This window comes from Orbicella faveolata, unplaced genomic scaffold, assembly GCF_042242905.1.
Source record: "Orbicella faveolata isolate gen_17 unplaced genomic scaffold, um_ofav_v1 contig_13, whole genome shotgun sequence".
NCBI classification, from domain to species: domain Eukaryota; kingdom Metazoa; phylum Cnidaria; class Anthozoa; order Scleractinia; family Merulinidae; genus Orbicella; species Orbicella faveolata.
The window spans coordinates 30,840,020-30,862,117 of record NW_028301540.1 but is presented as its reverse complement, the minus strand read 5'-3'; the positions used below and the strand labels follow the sequence as shown (position 1 = coordinate 30,862,117).

General features: G+C 40.1%; 4 protein-coding genes across 4 annotated transcripts; all 4 read left to right on the top strand.

The window, feature by feature from the left end:
* The first annotated feature begins 1,107 nt into the window (after positions 1–1,107).
* On the top strand, positions 1,108–4,050 carry LOC149115948 (uncharacterized). Its single transcript, XM_089285423.1, has 2 exons — positions 1,108–1,692; positions 1,926–4,050. Exons 1-2 carry the CDS (start codon positions 1,563–1,565, stop codon positions 3,083–3,085), a joined length of 1,290 nt encoding a protein of 429 aa, XP_089141549.1. The 5' UTR covers positions 1,108–1,562; the 3' UTR covers positions 3,086–4,050.
* Positions 4,051–9,577: 5,527 nt separating this feature from the next.
* On the top strand, positions 9,578–11,626 carry LOC149115947 (substance-P receptor-like). The gene has a single exon (XM_089285422.1). The coding sequence runs from the start codon at positions 10,372–10,374 to the stop codon at positions 11,332–11,334; it is 963 nt and encodes a 320-aa protein (XP_089141548.1). The 5' UTR covers positions 9,578–10,371; the 3' UTR covers positions 11,335–11,626.
* Positions 11,627–15,044: 3,418 nt separating this feature from the next.
* Positions 15,045–16,707, top strand: LOC149115946 (uncharacterized). The gene has a single exon (XM_089283867.1). It carries the CDS (start codon positions 15,135–15,137, stop codon positions 16,497–16,499), a length of 1,365 nt encoding a protein of 454 aa, XP_089139993.1. The 5' UTR covers positions 15,045–15,134; the 3' UTR covers positions 16,500–16,707.
* A 68-nt stretch (positions 16,708–16,775) lies between these two features.
* Positions 16,776–21,524, top strand: LOC110054248 (uncharacterized). The gene is made up of 3 exons (XM_089285418.1): positions 16,776–17,672; positions 18,129–18,292; positions 19,590–21,524. The coding sequence occupies exons 1-3, from the start codon at positions 17,647–17,649 to the stop codon at positions 21,416–21,418; spliced, it is 2,019 nt and encodes a 672-aa protein (XP_089141544.1). The 5' UTR covers positions 16,776–17,646; the 3' UTR covers positions 21,419–21,524.
* The last annotated feature ends 574 nt before the right edge of the window (positions 21,525–22,098 follow it).

Below are 22,098 nucleotides of genomic sequence, written 5' to 3'. Positions count from 1 at the left end.
TGGGATCGTTTGCGGTCCAATTTGGGAATCATTTGCGGTCTGGAGATCATTTGCGGTCCGGGATCATTTGCCTGTATAGTCCCCTGGTCTTCAATTGGCCTTGCTTCCATACTTCACAATGTTTTAGAGACAATTTATGAATTTCCTGTGAAAAAGGAACCAGATCCCCCCTCCCCTTGGGGCAGATCGTGGATGCAGGATGCATGCACACGGGCTGCTAGGTCAGCGGTAATTTTTAATGAAAACTCAAAGTCGAGTGTCTCAGCTGGTGAAGAAAGTCATTCAGATCCTTTGAGGGTCACCACAGAGGCAAGAACAAGACTGAGAACTCCAGCGAAAGCGGCAATTTCAGGAGAACGCAAAGTGCAAGCAAATCCAGCTAAAAAAAAAAACAAGCGCAATGTCCGCGCCACAGCCGATCCAGATGTGAGTGCTTGGGAGAGCCAACTGGTTTGTCTCCGGCCAGTTGGGATTCTTTATTTCAGTTGTTTGCTCGGCCCCACTAGCGTTTGTGCTATAACACTGCCGAGGGTAAATAAAGGTCATAATTTTTTATATTTTATTAGAAATAAAATGATGATTTCAAAGGGCTGAAAAGACAGCATCTTACTGTGGTGTCGGGTAAACTCAGATGCGATGCACGCGAGGACACCGTGTCCAAAACGAAAAGCTCTGTTATAAAGCACATTGCATCCCAGAAACATATTAAATCAAAGAAAGTTATTGCAAAAAGCACGAAAAAGGACCAGAATATTGTAGACCTGATGAAAAGAAACGACGGACGATCAGTGCCTTGAAAATGACGTGCATTTCTATGTACTGGTAGTCTGGTACAACATAAGTTGGTTTAGATTAAGGACAAGTTTACATGCGTTTAGCAACTCTGATTGCAGCAGTTAAATTGCATGAAAATGGTTAGAAGTCTTGACAACAGCAACAACAATTTTATTGGTTACTAGTATTTTTACTATATTAATATTAATATTGATGCGTAGCTTTAATCATACATTAAATTTGGTTTTAATGGAAGACAAAGGTATTCAACAACGCTGGTATATTTATACTTTTTGCATCAAATCAAATAAAGGAAGAGAGCAATAATTTTTTTTTGATTTTTGGGGGACGGCAATTTTTGAGCAACGTCTTTTGGAGCAACTTTTGAGCAATTTTTTGGGAAATCTCAAGCAACCTTTTGGGAAACTCTCGAGTAACTTGTGGAAAGCCCTTCTTAAACCAGCGGGCTCAAGGACGTTCCTAGCACGAAATTGTCCACTCGAAAGACTAGAATACGACAACCCAATGGAAAACACTAGCCATAAGCCCTCAAGTACGCATTGCGGACCGTTTATTTTATTCCTGTTAGGATATAAGCCCCTCCGTTTATAAGCCAATCTAGAAACCCTTACGAAGTTGTATAAGCCCAAGGCTTTTAAGCGGCAGTTTACGGTATATTTTACTTTTATCATATTTCTCTTTATCCAAATTAACATTAGCATGATTCCGGTTTTTTCTCCTTTTTGAGGCATAAGCTGAGCCCTTACTGTCCCAACCACAAAGCAGCGATGTCACGCCGTCTTTGTCGTATGCTCAGATGGCCCATTCTTGCCATATTAGTCATTGCAATGGTACTTTTTACAGGAATATTTAAGTATCAAGAAGAAATAGTGAAAAAAGCAACCATCATTGTGCCAGGTAAGCCAAATGTCCAATAGACTGCGAACAGTCTCTCTTTTGCTCGAAAAAAAGATTCGTGCTACCTCTAATAAAATAAGAATGTATGTCACTACGTCTTGTTTTAAGACAGTTCTTAAAAAAAAAAAAAAAAACGAAAGATGTTCCTTGAGGAATTTATTATATTATATTTATTATTTGATATATTACTCCATAATTCCTCGTGATGACGGGTGCTTCTCTGTTTATTGCAGCTAAAACTACGAATAAAAGAGTTGTAAGCGCCACGAAGGAGGGACCACAAACTACATTGCAAACTCAAAAGCTTTACAGTTCTCCAGATATCTGTGGCAAAGTATGGCAGTCAAAATATCAAGTTCTGCACCAAGACATCATCAACAACAAGCGAGAAGCGAAATTTCTCGTTTACTCCTGTCCTTGGACAAACAAAGGCTGTTGTGGTTACGGCAACCGAGTTTACGCAATGGTCTCGTTGTTTTACTTGGCAATTCTCACTGATCAGGCGTTTTTGATTCATTGGAAAGCACCCAAACCGTTAGAAAGCTTTCTGACGCCAAAGAATATCAACTGGACTTTTCCGATTCCACTTTTGGAAACACGCAAACATTACTGGAGAACTGGTGGTCATACAAACAAAGCTTTCGACGGTTGGTTAACAAAAAACACTTCAGCAGTGGTGAATTTGGTGAAAAAAGAAAATTTCAAGGTTTATTTCGATAAACCGGTGGAAATTGTAACATCGATTTTATATTTTGCGGAAGGCGTAATGCAGAAGAACAAATATCTGATGCAACGAACGCAAGACATTGAAATCATCCCCCTGTTACCAGGCTCCCAGCGGTACGCAATGATAGGCTGCGCGTTTGATTTCCTGTTCCACACAACTCCTCGCTTGCAGAACGCTTTACAAAACACGAGAAAAAAGCTTCGTAAAAATAGCGCCTTCGTCATAGGAATTCATATTCGACTAGGGGATAAACCGTTCGGGAGAAATCATACAAGAGTTTCTGAGTCTGATTTTCAAAAATATTTCTGGTGTGCAACGAAAGTCGAACGAAAACTATTCAATCTTGGTGGTAGAAAACATGCGCGGTGGTTTCTAGCGGCGGACAGTCTCCTGATGAAAGATTATGCGAGAAAACACTTTGCAGAGAAGGTTATCACCGCAGAATATAAGCCAGAACATTTAGATATCTTCAAAAAAGGTGAAAACCCGCCTTCAGATGAGAGTATGATGGGAGTTTTACATGACCACTTAATGTTAGCCGAGTGTGACTTTCTTGTGTTGTCTGAAAGCAGCTTTAGTAGGACGGCGGTTGGTGTGGGCATGCGCAGTAGTAGAAATTACACATTTGGAGAAAACTGTTCTTTGAAACTGAAGAAACATTTTTAACATGCGTTTAAGGGGGCCTTCTTAACTACAGATTTAGAGCAGTTGCTAAGGGATTGCTGAAGGCGATATTTAGAGGAATTGGGAAAGCTATTTTGGAGCGTTTTGCAGTGCTAAACGGTAAACTTATATGAGGGAACATTTGCTGTGAAAAAATGTGATTTTTGCGTGCGTAACTAGTGCCAGTCCTAAGTCGCACGTTTAGAATTTTGGAAAAAAAGAGGAAGAGTTCTGACTTTTCTTATGAATCAGAAATAATTTATCCTTCTTTATAACCGTACGTATGGAATTACTGTTTACCCGTTAAAGAGGAAAGCTATTGTAGAAAGTCTTTAATACGGGGGTTTATTACCTCATAACTTTAATGATATTGCGAGTTTTATAAAACCCATACGTAGCATTAAGCACCTGGACGTTCTTAATGTATTGACACTGATTTAAAGCTTCGGATTTAGATGCCTTTTAAGTTTCAGCGTGCTTACCATTCTGGACACATGACTGGTCAAATATGGCTGTGAGTTGAAACTTTTGCAGAAGTCTTCTATGGAACAAACCTGTGCAAAAAAGCTTATCCGTAAGAGGTCTGGTTTTCAAAATATGACGGTTAGAAATCTTCCTTGGCGACAAAGTCATGATGAATTGGTAATTAAAAAGAACCCCCTTTAAAAGGCAATGATTTAGAATTTGTCTGGCCCGTGATTTCCACAATACTGGGGGTCCAAGTACTGCAGATAGTCAAATTATGTTACTCTGCTCTGTCAGATGATTCAAACGAAAAAAACACTGAGGGTGGACCGCCAAACTAAATTTTCCCGTTTCCCTGTTGACAGTGTAAATAACCCTTATTTGACGGTTAGCAAAACTTAGTGCCTTCTTACATAACACTACTCATTTAGCCTAACAGATAAATGTCTAAAAAAAACTAGAAATTCTAGGACAACAATAAAGACAAGTGTTTTATCTGACAATGATACTCGACAAAGTTCAGCTGGTTTACTCCGTCGAAGCCGTCAAATCAGTTTTCCTTATGGGCTGGGCTGTGTCTGTCATCTCCCCACTCGCGCGGCTAAGGAGATGGCAAAGTCGGGCACAGTCGAAGGCAACCCTTACGCACTCGTGGCTTAGCGCCATTGATCATTACCAGAAAGGTTCGTTGAGTTATAAACCTGAGAGGAAGGAAGGAATGGATGTGCAGCATACTCATGCAGCACTCCAGGGGATGGGTAGATCCCCCAAAAATTGAATTTACTGTATATTTGATATTCGTTAAAGACGAGGTCAAATATGATGATAGCTTTGGTCCAAACTTTTGACGCACGTCAAAGGAGGAACCAAATATCGATCGACATCCCAATCGATACTTGGTCGACACTCGATCAACAGTCGGTCAATAGTGGGCCGAGTGTCGACCGACTCATATGCATCGATCGAAAATGAGTGGACTGTCGACGGAGATGTCGGTGACCGAGATGTCGATGCAGTGTCGATCGAGATGTCAACCGAGGTGCCGCTAAATTGTCGATCGAGTATCGATCGAGGGTATCGGTTGACATTCGACCGCAGATGCCTTCAGTACACATGATTATGGACTTGCCATAAATTTGTTCCCTGTCAAAGGCGAGGTCAAAGATGTCAATAACTTTGACTCCAAATTTGATGCGTGTGAAAGGCGTTCAAAGACACCGCGACTTTGTACAACTTTGATCCAACGTCATGTCATGTCAAAGGCGAGGTCAAATATGTCCATAACCTGCGACTCCTCTTTAAACGCCCTTATAACCTCAACCTAGGTTTCGTATTTTGTTTTCTGTTAGAACGATGTTGCCAATGTGTATTTATTTTATAAAAAAAGGTTCTCCCTTGACCTGGAGACAGTAGAAGAAAACAGCGGGAAAACGCGGCTGCCAATCAGAGAGGAGACCAAAGCCTGATTCTCATATCCCGCTGACATACCTGGGACGGCCTGGGACACCGGTACCGTTACGGGATATGTGGACATTTATCCGAATTCTGAAGTTATTAGCCTTACAAGGGATATGTAATGGTTTATATACGAACTTCGTACTTAATGCGATTTTCACTATGTTAAGGATTACAGCGGTTTCTTAGCAACCATACAGTCGACTTTCAGAGCCAACAGTCCTGAAAAACATTAAGTTCTGATGGACGTTTATCATCCTTGCCTCTTTGCCCCAAGCCAAGTGGAAATTGCATTAGGACGTCTCAGCTGTCTCTAACTTCGAGAATACATGGAACATCTAGTCATCTAGCTTCTGTTAAAATACATCCTTGCTAATCTCACGAAACTTTCGCCGAGTCAAAAACGGAGAATACTTTCAAATCCTGCTTAATTTTTAACGGTATCAGCCTCCACAGGTAAATTCGAAAATTCACGAAGGAAAAATCATTTGTTGTCATCAATTTGTGGAAAGCTCAGAACACATCCTCAAAGTTATAATGCGACATTTGTTGGGTTTGTCAACGGCCATTCGAGTGCAATGAATGACCACAAAAACATTTTACGCACAGTCCTTTTCCACATATTTCATTTGGGACCACGGAATGATCAACACTTCACGCGTTTTAGCAGGTGGGAAGGGTGTGGGCACAAAGTGCTTGCGATCTTTTCAAACTTTTGTTACTTAAATAATGTTCCAGCTATAGAGGTCGAACTTTATGACTTTTAGAAAAAACTACTCAGGGAGCATTTTGGTGTGTCAATTATTTGGTCATGTGACTTGACGTTTTTGTGGCAAACGTGTTTTCAGTGGGTGTTTCATTGAAGTTTAGAGGTTTTTATTTCTTTTGAGGCTCCGCAGACAAAAGAATAAACTTGCACGCAATTCTTGGTCTTTCGTAAATTTTCAGTTTATGTACAGCAGGAAACCGTAGGGGTTCATTTACATTAACTCGATCGACTTTGCTAGGCTTGACAAATGCAACTTCAGTCACACACACCAAACAGCTCATTCGGGGAAGATGATGATTGCAACTCGTAGGAATGAAAACTGTATCTTTCAGCAAGTTTGCTGCAGTTTGGTACAGAAGAGCAACTTCCTTAGAACTTACGGTTAGAACTATATCACACAATTTGTTTCTTTGACTTGCACCTCGAGTGGAAGCCTACGCAAGCAATTTTAACATGTTTAACAAATTTGGATGTCTAGCAGGTTGTGACAGAGTACCACCAAGCAAACATTACTTCTGGTTGGTTTGAATGTAGAATTCAGCTCACAGCCGAAAAATGATTGTGTTCTCTGAGTGTTTCCCAAGCAGCTCTATGCTATTGAGTCAATTGTTTTCTCAAAAATCAATACCATTCTTATGCGAAAACCCATTCAACAAAAGATTCCGGTTTGAATTTCCGGAAATTTCCGGTGACGAATGGAACGGCATTTTGCGAAATTTCCGGAAAAGAGCACAACCTTCCGAGGTAAGGCAACGAATTTTTTCGCAAAATTTTTACCGTGAATTACCGTTATATGTGACTTTCCTCCCTGAAGTTCCGGAATTTTTGGTTGAATGATTCACTTTTCGGAAAGTCGACATTTCTTTCTCAATGCGAGTCTCGTTGCCCATCCTTTCATATGAAAATAAGATTTCATTCACATGCAAATCAAACCCTGAAGCATGTAGTGCTTAAACGATAATCGTGTTTTAAATTAAGGATTTTATTTATTTATTTATTTATTAACTCATTTTCATATGAATTGAGTTGCACCAGGCCTCGCTTTGATAGGGAGGCTTAAGTTAACTCGGAAAGCGAGAGCAAAGAGATCGACGAAGCAGCGGGTGGTGGGGTTAGAGACGGAACGTCTGCCCGAAAACCCGTCGATCCTGAAAAACGCCCTCTGATTTTCACGGCTGAGTTCATTTCAGTATTGATTGACAACTTGTCACTGAGCACTCAAATTATAGTTTTCAGGGGCGAACTCCTAAGCTAACCTGCATTGCAAGCGCTCTCGTACAAAGGGCGTCTTCCGCATTTTGTAAGTACGCAACTTGGAACGAGAGCAAATTAATAGACAAAGTAGGAATTTTTTTGCTATCGTTCCAATTCGCGCGAGGTCAGAATGCAGGAGAGCTTTTGTTATACCGGAACGCTTGTTACGCAGGCTGTAAGTAAATTTAAACATTTGTGTTTTTGGATCGTGTTCCCGATGACTATATATTCCAATAAATTCACAAAAAAAGTCTTGTTTTGTGAATTTGTGAAAAGCTGAGAACACATTCTCAAAGTTATAATGCCTACGTTTGTTGGGTTTGTCAGCGGCCATTCGAGAGCATGAATGACCACAAAAAAATCTACACACACAGAGTCTTTTTCCACATATTTTATTTGGGACTATGTACTGATCAACACTTGCTTATTATTTTATTAACCCGTTTTAGCACGTGGGAGGGGTCGGTGTGGGCTTGAAGTGCCTCCGCTGATTTCAAGCTTAAATAATATTCCATCTATAGCAATCAAACTTTCCGACTTTTCATAACACTATTCAGGGAGCAGTTTAGTGTGTCAGTTATTTGGTTACGTGACTTGACTTTTTTGTGGCAAGCATGTTTTTAAAGGGTACTTCATCGAACTTTAGAGGTTTTATTTCTTTTGAACCTCCGCCGCCAAAACAAAGCACATGCGCGCAAAATCCCACCAGCTTCAGAGGCTAATTCTAAACAGGTGCAAGACTCTGTATTATCAATAATATTTCGCGGCCTCTTGAATAGGGCTGTTGAATTGAAAGGAGAGTGTGACATGACTTAAAATGACAATAATTTACACGGTTGGCGTTATCAAAACAAATGAGGAACGATTTTTCTTATTAAGAGGAGCACGTAATTGCTAGTTAAACTGTCAGTGATATATGCTAGAGTTTAATAAAACAAAATCATGAAGCCAATATATTCAGTAGTTTATTATCTTTGAGCTACATTGAAAAGATAGGCAGAGAAAATTTAGAACAAAAGCAAGAACATTAAAATAAATTTTACGCTAAAAATTCAGGTGACAGTAGTTTTATTGTGAACACAGATGAATTGAAATTATATATTCTGCAATATTGAAATTTAGGTAGCTACTCTCTGATATGTAAGTGTTTTATCAGACGTCAGCTTAAAATTATAAAGGCGGCGAGGCTTTTGTTAACTTAGTTTCCTCAGAAAAGAAAAATATCTATAAACTGACGCCTAATTAACTCACTGTCTGTTGACTGTGTGGGAAGCATAAACAGGATGCATTTGCACGATGTTATCGCGTGGAAACGCAAATATTTTCCATGCTGCAGACACCTGCCTTAAATACAACATAAAACTCTAACTGGGATATTATTGAGTGAAAAAGAAATATTACTCCAAAGAAAAAGCTAACAGGAAAGATATACAAATCCTTTCACGTTACTTAGTGAACCTGAACAACATAGAAGATAAGAACATAGACTATTACAGATACTGAACATAGAAGCCGTAGAACGTAGACGGGTTCCAGTCTGACCCGGTGTGCGCAGTCTTGTGTGCGCTAGAAGCTTTAACGGCTGCTTACAGACATAAAACACAGTTCAAATGATATCTTGATATCAGGAATGAATAGTATAAAATAATGGTTATGCTTCGAGTCTTCGTTTTAACTTGATTCGACATTCACCTTAACCATCTGTTTGCAAGTTAAGATGGGCGAGCATTTTCTGTATTATGGTAATTATAGCGGCGCTTTTCATTTACATGTTCTTGAGGCACAGAAAAAGTTGATCACGCTTGGTATTGAATTATGTCTAAAGGATGGGAGAACTAATACTGAACGAATTTAAGACATTTTACAGCGCTTTTAGTTTGCGTTGAATCCTCTTTATCAGACCTGCTTTTCCTGACTTGCATTGCAATAAGACCAACGTAGAAATAAAGGAAGTAAATTCAAATACTAAAAAGCTTAAGCTGCAACAAACAATCAGATTGTAAAAAAAAAGGGCAAGATAATAATAATGTGAAAACAGTCTTTACTACAAGGCAATTTATACCACAAGATTATTAAAAATCTTCCAGGTGTTCTTGAGCGACTTAACCTATGACATGATCGTCTTAGACCAGAAATATATACTTTACAACATTTCATGTTAGGCCAGAAATTCTCGCAAAAGCGGCAAAACAGTGAATTTCAGAAGTATGTTTGACGTGCACTCTTAGAGAGAGAAATCTGAAACCACGAGGTTTTAGTAGAATATAAATAGAGTGTTCTTTCTCCTTACCAGTCTTAGCGAGTCGTATGAAAAATAATATGATGAGCCGGAGAGGTAACTGATATGAAATGAAATACAAATTTCGCCGGGTAAAATCCAAAGCAATCATGAAAGGCACATACGGGTTAAGCTGCTCCAGTCATCCTACCCCTAGGAACTGGAGGGAGTTTTAAGGAAAGGGATAAATAAGAAAGCCATTAAGCAGTTCTTTGTTTGACATCAACATTTAAACTTTTTAGTCTTTGTTTATGTTAAGAAAAGAAACGAAACGCCCTCTCCTCAGTCTCCCGTCTCCACCCAGATCTTTCTCTTTATGTGGACAGGTACAAACACTTTTTATAGAAACCTATAGAACTCAAGTTTTAATGAGATTCAGAAGATATCAGCCGTTGAAAAATTCATATGCAATGCACGGTTTGCAAAGAAGGAGCCTCTTTGCTAAGAGACTGACTTGAGATAATACTGACACGAGAAAACTTCATGTCTCTGCAGAATAAACTCATTTGCGGAGCAGCAGTTGATTTGGCGGTTTACGATGTCAGTATACTGGATATTAAAATTTCTAACTTTAAACTCCAATAAGCAGTCTCTGCTCGGGCATTAGGATAATTGAATTGAGCTCAGGTGTTGAAAGTCCTTTGTTCTCCATGACTTGTCGTGATGAAAAATTTGATGGAAGACTGTTTATCATAGACTACAGAATAAAGTGAAAAAAGGAAAACAGCAGTCGGTATTTCATCTGGCGCAGCAGTGAAATTTAAGAAAAACATAAAAAATTAAAAGCAATTTGTGGCACAAGCTGATAGGCCAGTTTCGGGTGGCGAGCTGCGCACGAAATAACAAGCCTAATTATTGTCGCAAGACTTATAAAAAGGCAGTGGATCTGCCTATCATTAGATTGTGGACATTGCCATACCGTATATGTTTTCACGCAAATAACAACAACAAGCGAAACATTTATCCCAGCCGCTTCAGTAGCACATAAATAGAGTGACTTTAATAAGAGAACAAATCAGTGGAAAACTCATTTGTGAGCGTAAGAGCGGAAAAAGAAACTGAACGACAATGTCGGAAAACTTGAACTCAACGATGAATGGAACACAGCCATCGAGCTGCTACTGGAATCCTACAGCAGAAAAAATCGGCATGACCTTTGCTTACTGCCTGATTTTTCTTGTTTCGCTGGCTGGGAACACCATCATCGGAATAATTGTGTACAAGACGAAAACCATGAGAAAACCCATCAACTTTTTCATCGTAAACATGGCCATGTCCGATCTGCTGTTTCCGATTTTCTTGATTCCTGTGGATATTCGACGGCTCTACATAAACTCCTGGCTGATCGGTGGTCCTCTTGGCCAGGTCTTATGTAAGCTGGTTTCCTTCTTGACATATGTCTCCTTTGCTGTGTCTGTTCAGAGCCTGGTTCTGATAGCAGTGGATCGATTTGGAGCTGTGGTATATCCCCTCCGTTCCCCACTCATCAGTTCAAAGCTGTGCCCGTTCTTCATTCTCGCCACTTGGATCGTCGCGTTGGCTATCAACTCCCCAGTGCTCGTCGCCGTTAAACTTGTTAAATATCCAGGACGGTTGGTGTGTATGCTGCATTGGAAAGAAGTCTTTGGAGAGTCCTCATCCTATGAGAATTACTTCGTGTCATGCTTTGTTATATTCGTATTTATCCCGTTGCTCTTGATAGCCACACTTTACATTACCACCTATGTAAAGCTCAAGTCACAGATGATTCCAGGTGAACAATCGGCGAACGCTGGACAACAACGCCAACAAAGGGAAAGCAATGTGCTAAAGATGTCCATTGCTATTGTGTTAGGGTTTGCAGTATGCATGCTGCCCTTAGCTATATTCTGGCTTCTCCGCTTTTTTGTATCGGACATATCGTCTTGTGGCTTCGGATACTTTTCCTCTGTTGCCTCTTTTATGGGTCGCACAAATTGTGCTATGAATCCTTGCATCTGTTTTATTTTCAGTAGAAATTATCACATAGGACTTAAGAATCTCTTTAGATAAATGGTTATTTAAAACAGCACAGTAACTGATGATACTTCTTAACAGTCGAGAGGATCAGTCGACCTGAAACTTGTAAACAACATGAATTTAAAACTGCTTTGAATCGCATGTCAGTACCGTAGTACCTGTCTTTATTTCGTCTCAAAACAAACGTCGAAAACTCACAGTTCACAATGGGCTGAAGCTCAAAAGGCACACATCGACCGCACGGCCTCGGTCGATGAACAAAGTCACAACAACTTGAATAAAACTCTTTGCTTCCATCAAAGGCATACGTGTGTGAATGTATACGTAAGAGTGAGGTTTTCTTGGTATTAAGTTCCAAATGTTTCTTTGAATAGCAAAGGCGAAATGTTAACTTACCGAACTGTTTGCTTCGAGCTAAACGAACGGCACAATAACAACTTTTGACAAACTTCTGCGATTCAAAACACTCACTTACTTGAACACATGGCGACTAAAGTCCAATGGTCACATCACGTGACCGACAAAAAATCTCCCAAGGGGAGTCGGGAGTGACATCGCATTCAATAAACACTATAGCTTGAAGAAACTTTGCAGAACGGTTTTAAACCTTTCTTTGAACACTGAGTTTACAATCATTTTGTAGTTATTAAAAAAAACTCCACTTGTAATTTTCATATATGAGGAGTTATACCTCGTTTCAAGTCTTGTAAATAATATTTATTTATCTCAATACTGCTTTCTATTTGATTCAAAAATTTTATAGAACGGTTTCTAAACCTTCTTTTGACAATTCCTTTGGCGTCATTTGTAGGTATTTCGTAAACTCGACTTTCGTAATTTTCATTCATGAGAATTGTTCGGTCGTCATATAAACCTTGTAAACAATATTTATTTCAATACTGCTATTTATTTGATTCAACCTACTTTAAATAAACTTTAGAGAACAGTTTAAGTACAGCCGCTCTTTTAACAATTTGCTTGCCATCGTTTGTAGTTTCTTTAAATTAAGAAACAATAAAGTGAGTGAACCTGACGTCAGTAATTCCAGTGCTGATTCCCCTTTCAAAGCAATTCCAAGTCAGTAATAGTTGATTTCTATAATTTTTCTCTCAGTTTCAGTTAACGAAATACAAGTAAACTCCCTCTCCTTGTCTCTTTTTTTATCGCCATTGTTTTCTACGTTTGTCTTGAGTGTGTTTCTGTCGTGGTCTTGAAGTCGAATCTGAATCTAATTCTGCAGTCAATCAGCCTTACCAAGCATATGTAATGGTTTATATACTAGCAGTCTCTTTTTGGGAGAAAACCTCCTTGTTTTGTCCACTGTTGAGCTCAGTTTATATTTGTGTGCCAGCTGTTTCTGAAGCCACTTACGGGTATATTACGAACTCACAACGTGACCAGCTCCCAGTTGGCTTCATAGCTCAGTTGGTGGAGCACCGCACCGGTATCGCAGAGGTCATGGGTTTGAATCCTGTTCAGGCCTGAATTTTTTCAAGCTTTAATTTCGCAACTGCTTAAGTTGTGTGTATATAACTGCGATGATCAAACATGTCTTCATATACACCGTAACGTCATGCATGACGAGATTCATGCGATTCTGAAATTCGCTGCAGGGTATGGGTTATCATGATCATTGAGTTGTGTTACAAGATCGAAGAATCTGTCATTGCCGTGTACTTTGCGGTCATCGACTTGTCACGCATCTCACCATAAGAGTAAGAGATGAAGACCAGACAGAAGAAGGTGATGCAGTGCGAATGTTTAATTATCATGACAGCGATTTAACAAATTGACGTCAGTTTTTCATGCGTCTGTCCTGTTACTGATCATGAATTTCGTCATAACATTGCCAAAGTAGGTGTGGATGCACGAGCCGAGAACCGCGTGGATCCGCAGACTACTTTGGCAATGTTATGGTGAAATTTATTGTCAATAACAGGACAGACGCATTAAAAACTGACTTCAATTTGTTTTTTACGATAACAGTTCGCTCTCACTCGTTGACACATCGCATAAATTATAAATTCACGTGTCTGTCGGCTTATTGACAATAAAAATTAGCCAATGAGCCCGCGAGAAATTCTGCAGTTATCGTAAAAAACAACATTCAAGGTTGAGCGCCGGAGAGAGTGGTCGTATGTGAACCATTATCCGTATTCAGCTGGAGTGTTCGGATTCTATGCAAACCAGACGCAATATTTCGATTGAATTGTCTTACAGACCGAAACATAATACCGTAGCAAGCACAGTTTATTCAAGATATAGTTGAAGTATCTATACACACATTAAATCGATCACATTTGGCGCCAAGGTCGATGGTTTGGCTCGGAAAGGAAAAGTATACGGTCATGGTTTCCACTTAGTTTTGGCATTCTTGAGGTCATTCTTGCTAACGCAGTGCGAGGGAAAAATCTGCAAGGCGGTGAATGATCGGTTCAGTGGAGTTCAAAACGATCAAACTTTGATGAATACCCTTCAAGTCGATGAAATGGCGGGAAGAAGTGAGATTCCCGCCACCTTACTCAAGACGCCGCCATCTTCACCAGAAAATAGTATATAGCTTTAGCCAAGCCTAAAACCGGAGCTCCTGGGCCGGCTTGTTTAAAGACCCTGCAAGCTGATAATTAAAAACGTGATGGTGTCAACCTAAATTGTGCCGCAAATTTTAAGTACTTACCGGGAACAATTGGATTGTGCGTAATTATAAAGTCGATGCACTTCGCTATTTCTGTCAGCCATTACAAATACTGATCACGCTCTTTTAGAAGGAGAGGGTGAATTTTCAGAGCTGTTTTATTTGCTAGCGAAAACTCAATTCTGCTTGGTATATCACTTCCGGGTTGCTTAGTGTCACGAAATGTTTCTCTAATGACTTCCTTATTTTAGATTCCTTTTAACAAAGGGGACATGTCACACAGATGTCGGCCAAAGCTGAGAAAGCGTAGAGCCAAACATGTTTGTTTTCTTCACTACTCCAAGCGAAAATCTTTTGCTGTCGAAACTAAGATTTTCCGTACATCGCAACAGAGATCGCAACTGGTAAAAGGGGACACAGCCGTAATAACAATATTTACCTCTTTGAAAAGGTTTGTAATGTCCATTTTTGGGTCCCGTTCCTGGGTCGATTCAGAGTTGCGGCCAGATTTTAAGGCTATCGCTTACACTTGTGTATAAAATAGTATGCCGTTATACTGAGTAAAAATACAGCTGTTGAAATTCTTGTTCTTATTTTCTTACTATATAGCGGTTTGTGTGCCACATTTTTCGAGTTGTTTTGAATGGAAAGAGGCGATTTCAAAAGAGCTCACTTCCTGTCCAATCAAACATTTAATAATTGAACACCGAAGCTAGTTCCCGCGATGCCCAAGGACATCGTTTCAGCGAGAGAAGTTGCTTTGTTTATAGCGAAGAAGCGTCCTGTATTAAAAAATGCATGTGCTATCTGAAGCGGCAAGTTTTTCAATTTATCCGCTGAATAATCTCTGTGTTTCGTCGTGGTAGATAAATACGCTGGTAACTTTGAAGACCTTTGAAAATGTCTGTTTGTGCCCTTGTTTCTGAGCGTGTATTCTTTCGATCAACTTGACGGGCTCGTGTTTCTGTTGTCCTGAGATCGCGGTCTGATTTAATAAACTGATTTCTTAACACGTCTCTTGCGAAGAGGCGTTGAGGAATTTCATTCCCATCGTGTCGAATATAAACTAGGACCCCTGCCGATGTTCTATGAACCGTAGAACAGTGAAGCAGACCCTCATGAATCTCACAATGAAGCGCATTCTAGCGGTGCCGACGAGGTTGCTTGACATAAACTTTTTCGTAAGAAACGGTCAAAGATGCGACCATTGTTTGTGAGGATCGGAAGGCTGGTATGGATGTGTAGCTTTCTCGCTCTCATCTGCATTACTTTTAACATAAAAATGCTGTACGAGCAGCTATACGAGAGCGACACCGCTGCCAAAGAAAGTCGAAATCGTAATAATGCTTACGCGGAAAGATTTAGTCCAACTCCAAGCTTTCCTTCGATAACTCTGTTCGTGAGGATGGCGGGCAAACTGAAAGAACACAGGACTCGTTTTTACTGTGATCTTTTCAGGACTGCTGTTCTCTTCTGGCCCACATCGTTTGGAAAGACAGTCGTAGTTCTTGACGAAGAATCAGTTGTGGATCATGTTTATGCAAATAACCTGACGAGTCAAATCAAACAACACTTTCCAGATCGCAAACTTGAGGTGGCCTTCGAGTCGTTACCCAAAGACGCAAGTGTTTTAACGTTCAAGGGCGCTCGAAAATCTCCGGGTTACAACCGCCAACTTTGGAGCAGTTTCTTTATTGATCTATACACAAACGATCCCATTATTGCATGGATGGATAGCGATGTTGCATTTCTGGCGCCTGTAACAAAAGCAACCATATTTAACGGCTCAAGGATACGCATCCTGGGTTCTGAGTGCTCTATGAAATTCAGCTGGGTGCGAAAGTGGGCGCATGTCACCGAAATCGCGCTTGGGTTACCGATGGTAGCAGATTTCATGACGTATTTTCCTGTCTGCATTTACCGCGACACTTTCACGCACTGCAGAGAGTACATTCTAAAGAGATTTAAGACAAGTAACTTTGAAGGGGCCTTTCAAAGGATATACCACGGTGCTTGTAGTTTGATTTCACCTGTCAGTGTGGTGATTAGTTACGCTTGGTTCTTCGAGAAAGATCGATACGACTGGAACCTAAAGATATGCAGTGAGCTGAAATCATACAGACGGCTCCCAGTCGGCCACAAAATTACTCCACAAGACACAGAGGATATTCTGTCCCAGCCGCAAACGGCTTTCCACGTGTCTTACACAAAAGAGCCTCTTTTCCCAAACATCCTGATTAGTTACTGTCTGTCACACGAGGCAGCGGGAAACCCGCAGGCCATGTGCTCCAATCATTCAGCTTCACTAGCCGATAACTTTGTTCTTTTTTACCACGATCTTCAAAGGATCACTCGAGGTGAAACGCCGTGCACTGGTGACAACAAAACTGACCACTGTTTAAAAGTTCTAGATCGTCGTTACAACCAAGTTGGGCTGGACATCAGAAAAGGACGCAAAATACAATGGGAGGATTTTGAAACGGTCGAAACCCTTGCGAAAAAAGTTGACATTATGTGTACAATGAAGGCAAAGGAAAAAAAAAAAGATACTGAACAGAACTGAGTCACAAATTTGTGATTATGAAAATATCGAGGGACCGCAGCCAGTATGAATCGCTTGTAGTACAATTTAAAAACGTTCTCGGCTAAAAATATTATAAAAGCGCAAGCTTTCGGCTGCATAAACGGCAGTCTTCAACGGGTGAAAAAATGTACTTATAATTTAGAATTTTTGCTCAAAAGAGCGGGTGCTCTATCGTCCTGGGAGTAGAAAAGGGCACAATTTGCGTAGCATTCTTCTGCATAATATTGTTCTATTGTTTTATCTATGTTTTAGAATTTTTAGCGCATCTTTTGTCATCTCACCTGTTGAGAGCTGCAGTACAGGCCTTAAAAGGCTTCTGCTTTTATGATATTTTTAGCCAGACAACATTTTTAAACTTAAGTGGCAGTCCCGCTAAAAGCGGTCCACTCGATTTCGGGACCAAAAAGTATTTTCCCTCATTTTTTGTCAGTACAAAGGGTTTGGCACATATATAAAAAAGCAATTTATTATTTTCCAATTTCTCATTTTTGCTTTGCAACGAGCCAAAATTGGATTTTGGCCGAACTGAGGTTGCCGACCGTTATAAGAAAGGTAACATTCACCGATTTTGTGAAGCGCGCTCCGTCCCGGCGCTAAAATGCAGCTCACAGATTTTCGTTTTCACACAGATTCTAAGGTACATTCATTACTTTGACTAACGCGATATGCCGGAAACTTTTCGGAAAATTCTAAGCTTACCAGCGAGACTGGAAGACACCCTACTCTGAGGCTTTTGTTCACCTTCTAAAATTTAGCCAAATTTGAGGCAGAAAATCTCAAAAGTAGGGGCTAAATGAAGGCTAAAACGCTTATTCAAACGGTTACTAAACCTTGAGTAAATAGAAACATCGTCCACATTCTTGTCTTGATTAAAGTACTGTATGCAAATTTTTACTAAATAGTTTTTGACTGACACAGATCACAAAGAACTTCGAATGATACTGTGCACAGTATTTCAAGAATAGATTTTACTAGTCATTTCTGCACTGCCTTGCAGCTAATACGCTTCTTAAAGTCGTTGTTGCTCCGTACTAAAGAACTCCTTAGTTAACAAAGTTTGAATTCCTTCTTCACTTCGAAGAGTTAATCTTCTCGCTTTGACTTTCATCCCAACAACATTAAGAGAATGGTAGCGACGGAATACGACTTGAGGTAAGTGAAAAAAAACCCAAATCTTTCTGAATTCTTATTTAATCGATCAGTTTTGATGCAATTTGAGAGTGATACTGTATCTCCTCGATGAGAACAACTTGTTTTCGTGACTATGAGTGAACAACAACAGACTGACACACCAATTAGTTCATTTATTCATAGTGCACCAAAACTTTTGAAACCCTAAAGGACATTTCTCTTATACGAGCGTCTCGGACAAAGCCCCGAATTCAGTTTTTCACGTCGCGGTTTCGTTACCAGAATTTCTTTTAAGTCACAGCTACAACTTCGAATAGAACTACTTGAGACAATTACAAATTACAAAAATGTCTACGTTTTCCTGTCTGTATATGCTGTGCTATTCGCAGATTTTTTCCCAGCTTCATGCAGGTCACCAGTTTCAAATACTCCCCGACAATTTATTTAGTTTCATGTTGTTGTTTTCGTCTTCTCCAGGAAAACTAACGAACGTCAATTGATCAGCGATGTGAGGCAACGTAAAATTACCAGAAGTTCGCCAGCTCGTCACCGAGAATTTGTTCCATTTCTAGGCTTGATACTGGTTGTTTTAGCAATGCTCGCCTACTACCTCGGAACAACGCAACGATTCACAATAAAAGGTAGAAAACCTGGGCTCATATTAATGAGGGTGGTAAAGGGGGGGTATAGATCACGTTTCACGGAAAATAAAGCAGCCCTTTCACAATTCACGAAAAATACAACATTGGCATTTCAAGCTTCACGGAAAATAAAAGAGAACATCTTGGAAAATCACAGTTCACGGCGACTATGGAAATCACGATTCACGAGGAAAAAATGGCTATTTCACATTTCACAGGAAATAAAAGGGCCGATCACGGGTCACGAAAATACCCTTTACCACCCTCATTAATTTGTTCACAAGAATTTTTTCAGTGGGAGGGGTTGGGGAGGAGGGCGCTCATTGTCTCAAATTAAAGAATTTTGCGTTTAGGGAAGGTTAGGGCTTATATTCGAATACGGCATAGTCTGAAGTCTCTGAAGATAACGCTGTGAAAACAACAGTACTGCAGTCGTTAAATGAACAATCCATTTACTATGCCAACTATAAAACATGCCCCCTGCCGCATACCCTTATTTTCGGGCTTTTTTTTTCGAGGTGAGGGCGGGCTTTCTTCAGGGTTGGCAATGGCAGTAGCGGTATACCAATATACTTAAGAAGGCAAACCCATTATACCCAACATTTTCCCTCAAATTCATGCGCAATATGAAAATTTGGAAAAAACGAAGTATACAGTTGAACCTCAGGTTGCGACCACCTCTCGTAAGTGACCACCTCTCCTCAGCGACCAGTTTTCCAAAATACCAAAAGTTTCCAAGTCAAATCACCCTCTCGTAATCGACCGCGACCACTTTTAGAGATAAAAGTTTGAAATTTTCTCTTGTTTTTAACCTCCCGTAAGCGACCACGTGACAGATAATAGCGCGTACTTCAATAAGGTGTTGTAACCATAGCGCATTCCTGGGTAGTACAAGAGACGGAAATTTCTCAATGGGAAGTACAGGAATTTTTCTCGAAATTTACTTTTCGCATGAATAAAACATTTAAAACCAGCTGGAGGAAGTCTTTGCAGTTACCATATGCTGATGAGGCAAAACTTTGAACCAGTATGTTCTAAGCTCTCGTAAGCGACCACCTTCCGTAAGCGACCGTTTAGATTTGACATTTTGGGTGGGTTCGGCTGTACTTTATACCCATAAATTAAAAGGGCCAATACGGGCGTCAAAACACCGTATACTCGATTTAGAATCCCCATGTATACAGTATACCCGAAAACCCTGGCCCAACCCATGTCTTATAATCGTAAAGATTCCTGAAAACCTCTAGTTACAGTGGCAATCAAATGACCCAAAGCTCACTTAAGCTTTTTTTTACAGGTCATCTTGTCAACTTGAAGGCTGACACCATTATTCAGTATTTTGGCACTGGTGAAAACAGCAAGGAAGTTGGAAAAAGTACAAATCAATTTGCCTCAAAACTAAACACAGCTCTCAAGAGTAACGTTCTTCCGGAAAAAACAAGAAATCTTGACAACAAGACAATGAAATCTTTAAATACTGCCAGCAAAATACGTCCAAATGTAGGTTTGAAATTGTCTTCGAAAGAAAAACCGAACGAGTTGCTAGAGAGCGACCAAACTAAACAGAAAGTGAGTAGAAACGTGTCTTTGTTTTCGACGTCCAAACATTTACAATCGCCAAAAAGAAAGATGAATAAAGTCATCCCAAAAATGGAAGATCTCACAGAAAAAGGTCATCTTCCCAAATCTCTGGACAGTAAGGCTGAACTGATTTCAAAGATCAATGGGAAAGAAAATCTAAACTTACAACCAAATGCCTTGAGTCAAAACACGCTAACCTTAGGAGAGAAATTTAATTTCGATGCTTGGTATCGTAAGAAGACGGTTGAGGTTTGTGGAACTGGTTGGCAAGAAAACTACCGCAAACTACACGCAAATATTCTTAGTAAGCGTCTGGAAGAGAAATATTTGGTCTATTTATGCCCTGGTACTCGACAAGGTTGTTGCGGTTATGGAAATCGCCTTAGAGCAGTCGCGTCGCTGTTTTATCTGTCAGTGCTCACTGACAGGGCTTTTTTGATTGATTGGCGTGTGCCTGAACCAATAGAAAACCACCTCAAACCGCGTTATATCCAATGGAATTACACGGAACCCATTGATGTGTGCACGGGACTGCAAATACGAAAACACTACTGGGGCTCGACCAAGACTGACGTCCGGGAAGCTGAAGGATGGATCATACAGGATTCCACTCACTTTAAAAAATGGCTGACTACGACTGACTTAAAAGAGTATTTTGACTGGCCGGTGGAAGAAATAACCACGATATGGTATTTCGCCGAAGGAGGCCTCACTTTAAATCCCTATCTACTACAGCGCGCCAAGGAATTGGGAATTACACCCTTGATTTCTAAAACACCCAAGTTCAGTCTGATAGGGTGCGCATTTGATTTTCTGTTTTTAAAGTCTGACGCCATGGAAAGCAAACTCAACGAAATGAGAGCGCAATTACAGTTTGATAAAGGACCAATGATTGGAATACACATTCGAACAGGAGATGACCAATTTGATTATTTCTCGTCTGATAACGATCGAACCTTGAATGTCAAAAACGTTACGCGACTTTTAAAATTCTTTGACTGCGCGAGGAAAGTAGAAAGAAAACTTTTTGGAAACGAGACGAATCAACGAACAAAGGTCCGATGGTTTGTGTCCACTGACAATATCGAAGTGAGAGATTTTGTCCAGGAAAGCTACCCTCACAAAGTAGTCGCTTCCAATTTGACAATTCAACACTTGGACATTCTCTTCAACACCACAATCTTCAACTTCACCGCCGAGTGCAATTACACGGATGCTAGCAACACAACGCTCGTGTGCTACAACGTTGAAATCTTTAATCTCACTGAATATTGCGCTAACCGTACAAATAATACATTGGAAGCAGATAACAACTCCACCATTAATGGAACAGGACCATTCACTGAAGGCATCATAGCCATGTTGGTTGATCATTTCTTATTGGCTGAGAGCGATTTTCTCATCTTGTGCGACAGCAGTTTCGGTTCGACAGCGGTAGGACTGAGCATGCGCAATACTGATAGTTATATCTTGGCTGATCGGGGCTGCGTTGACGTAGCATCAGCTCAGAAAATCTCGAGACTGAGGTATTTTGGCAGACGATGACATCGTACTTTTTTGATGTTGGAAGACAGAGACAGAAACTTGTAAATTATGAAACTGTTGGTATATTAAAGTATATGTTTTTCAATACAGTTTTACAGGCTCTAGACTTATTTGAGTCAATATTTCACAACTTTCAGACAGATAGACAGACAACCTTTATTCAGGCATGAATAAAATTGGAACTTGGTAGCTCATGGGGTTGTTCATAATAAAATTAAAATTAAATTAAATTAAACTTCAGACAAAGTTCAGCGATACAGTTCATGTCAGATTTTGTGGTATTAATTCAATAATTCCCTGCAACAGAGCATTGACTGTGCCGTAATATTTTTAGTGAAGCTGAAGGAGACACCATGTCAAATAAAAGATTTACAATGTTACTTTTCAAACGCACTAGAAGTGCATCATGAAACAGTACACTGTCCTGGTAAGGGAATGAGAATGAGACAGGTCTGGTTCTCATTCCCAGGCCTCTCTGAACTTTCCTACTAAACCATGTTGAGATGACAACTTATCTTTTTCCTTCAAATATTCCCTTTGTAATTTGTTTTTCACATGATGCCCTCTATGCTGTAATAGTAGAAGAATGGATGCTGTATATGTAACTGTTTCAGCACACTCTTAATTTAGTTAGAAAAAAAAATCAATTTACATGAACTTTAGCCTGTGACAGGGCTCGC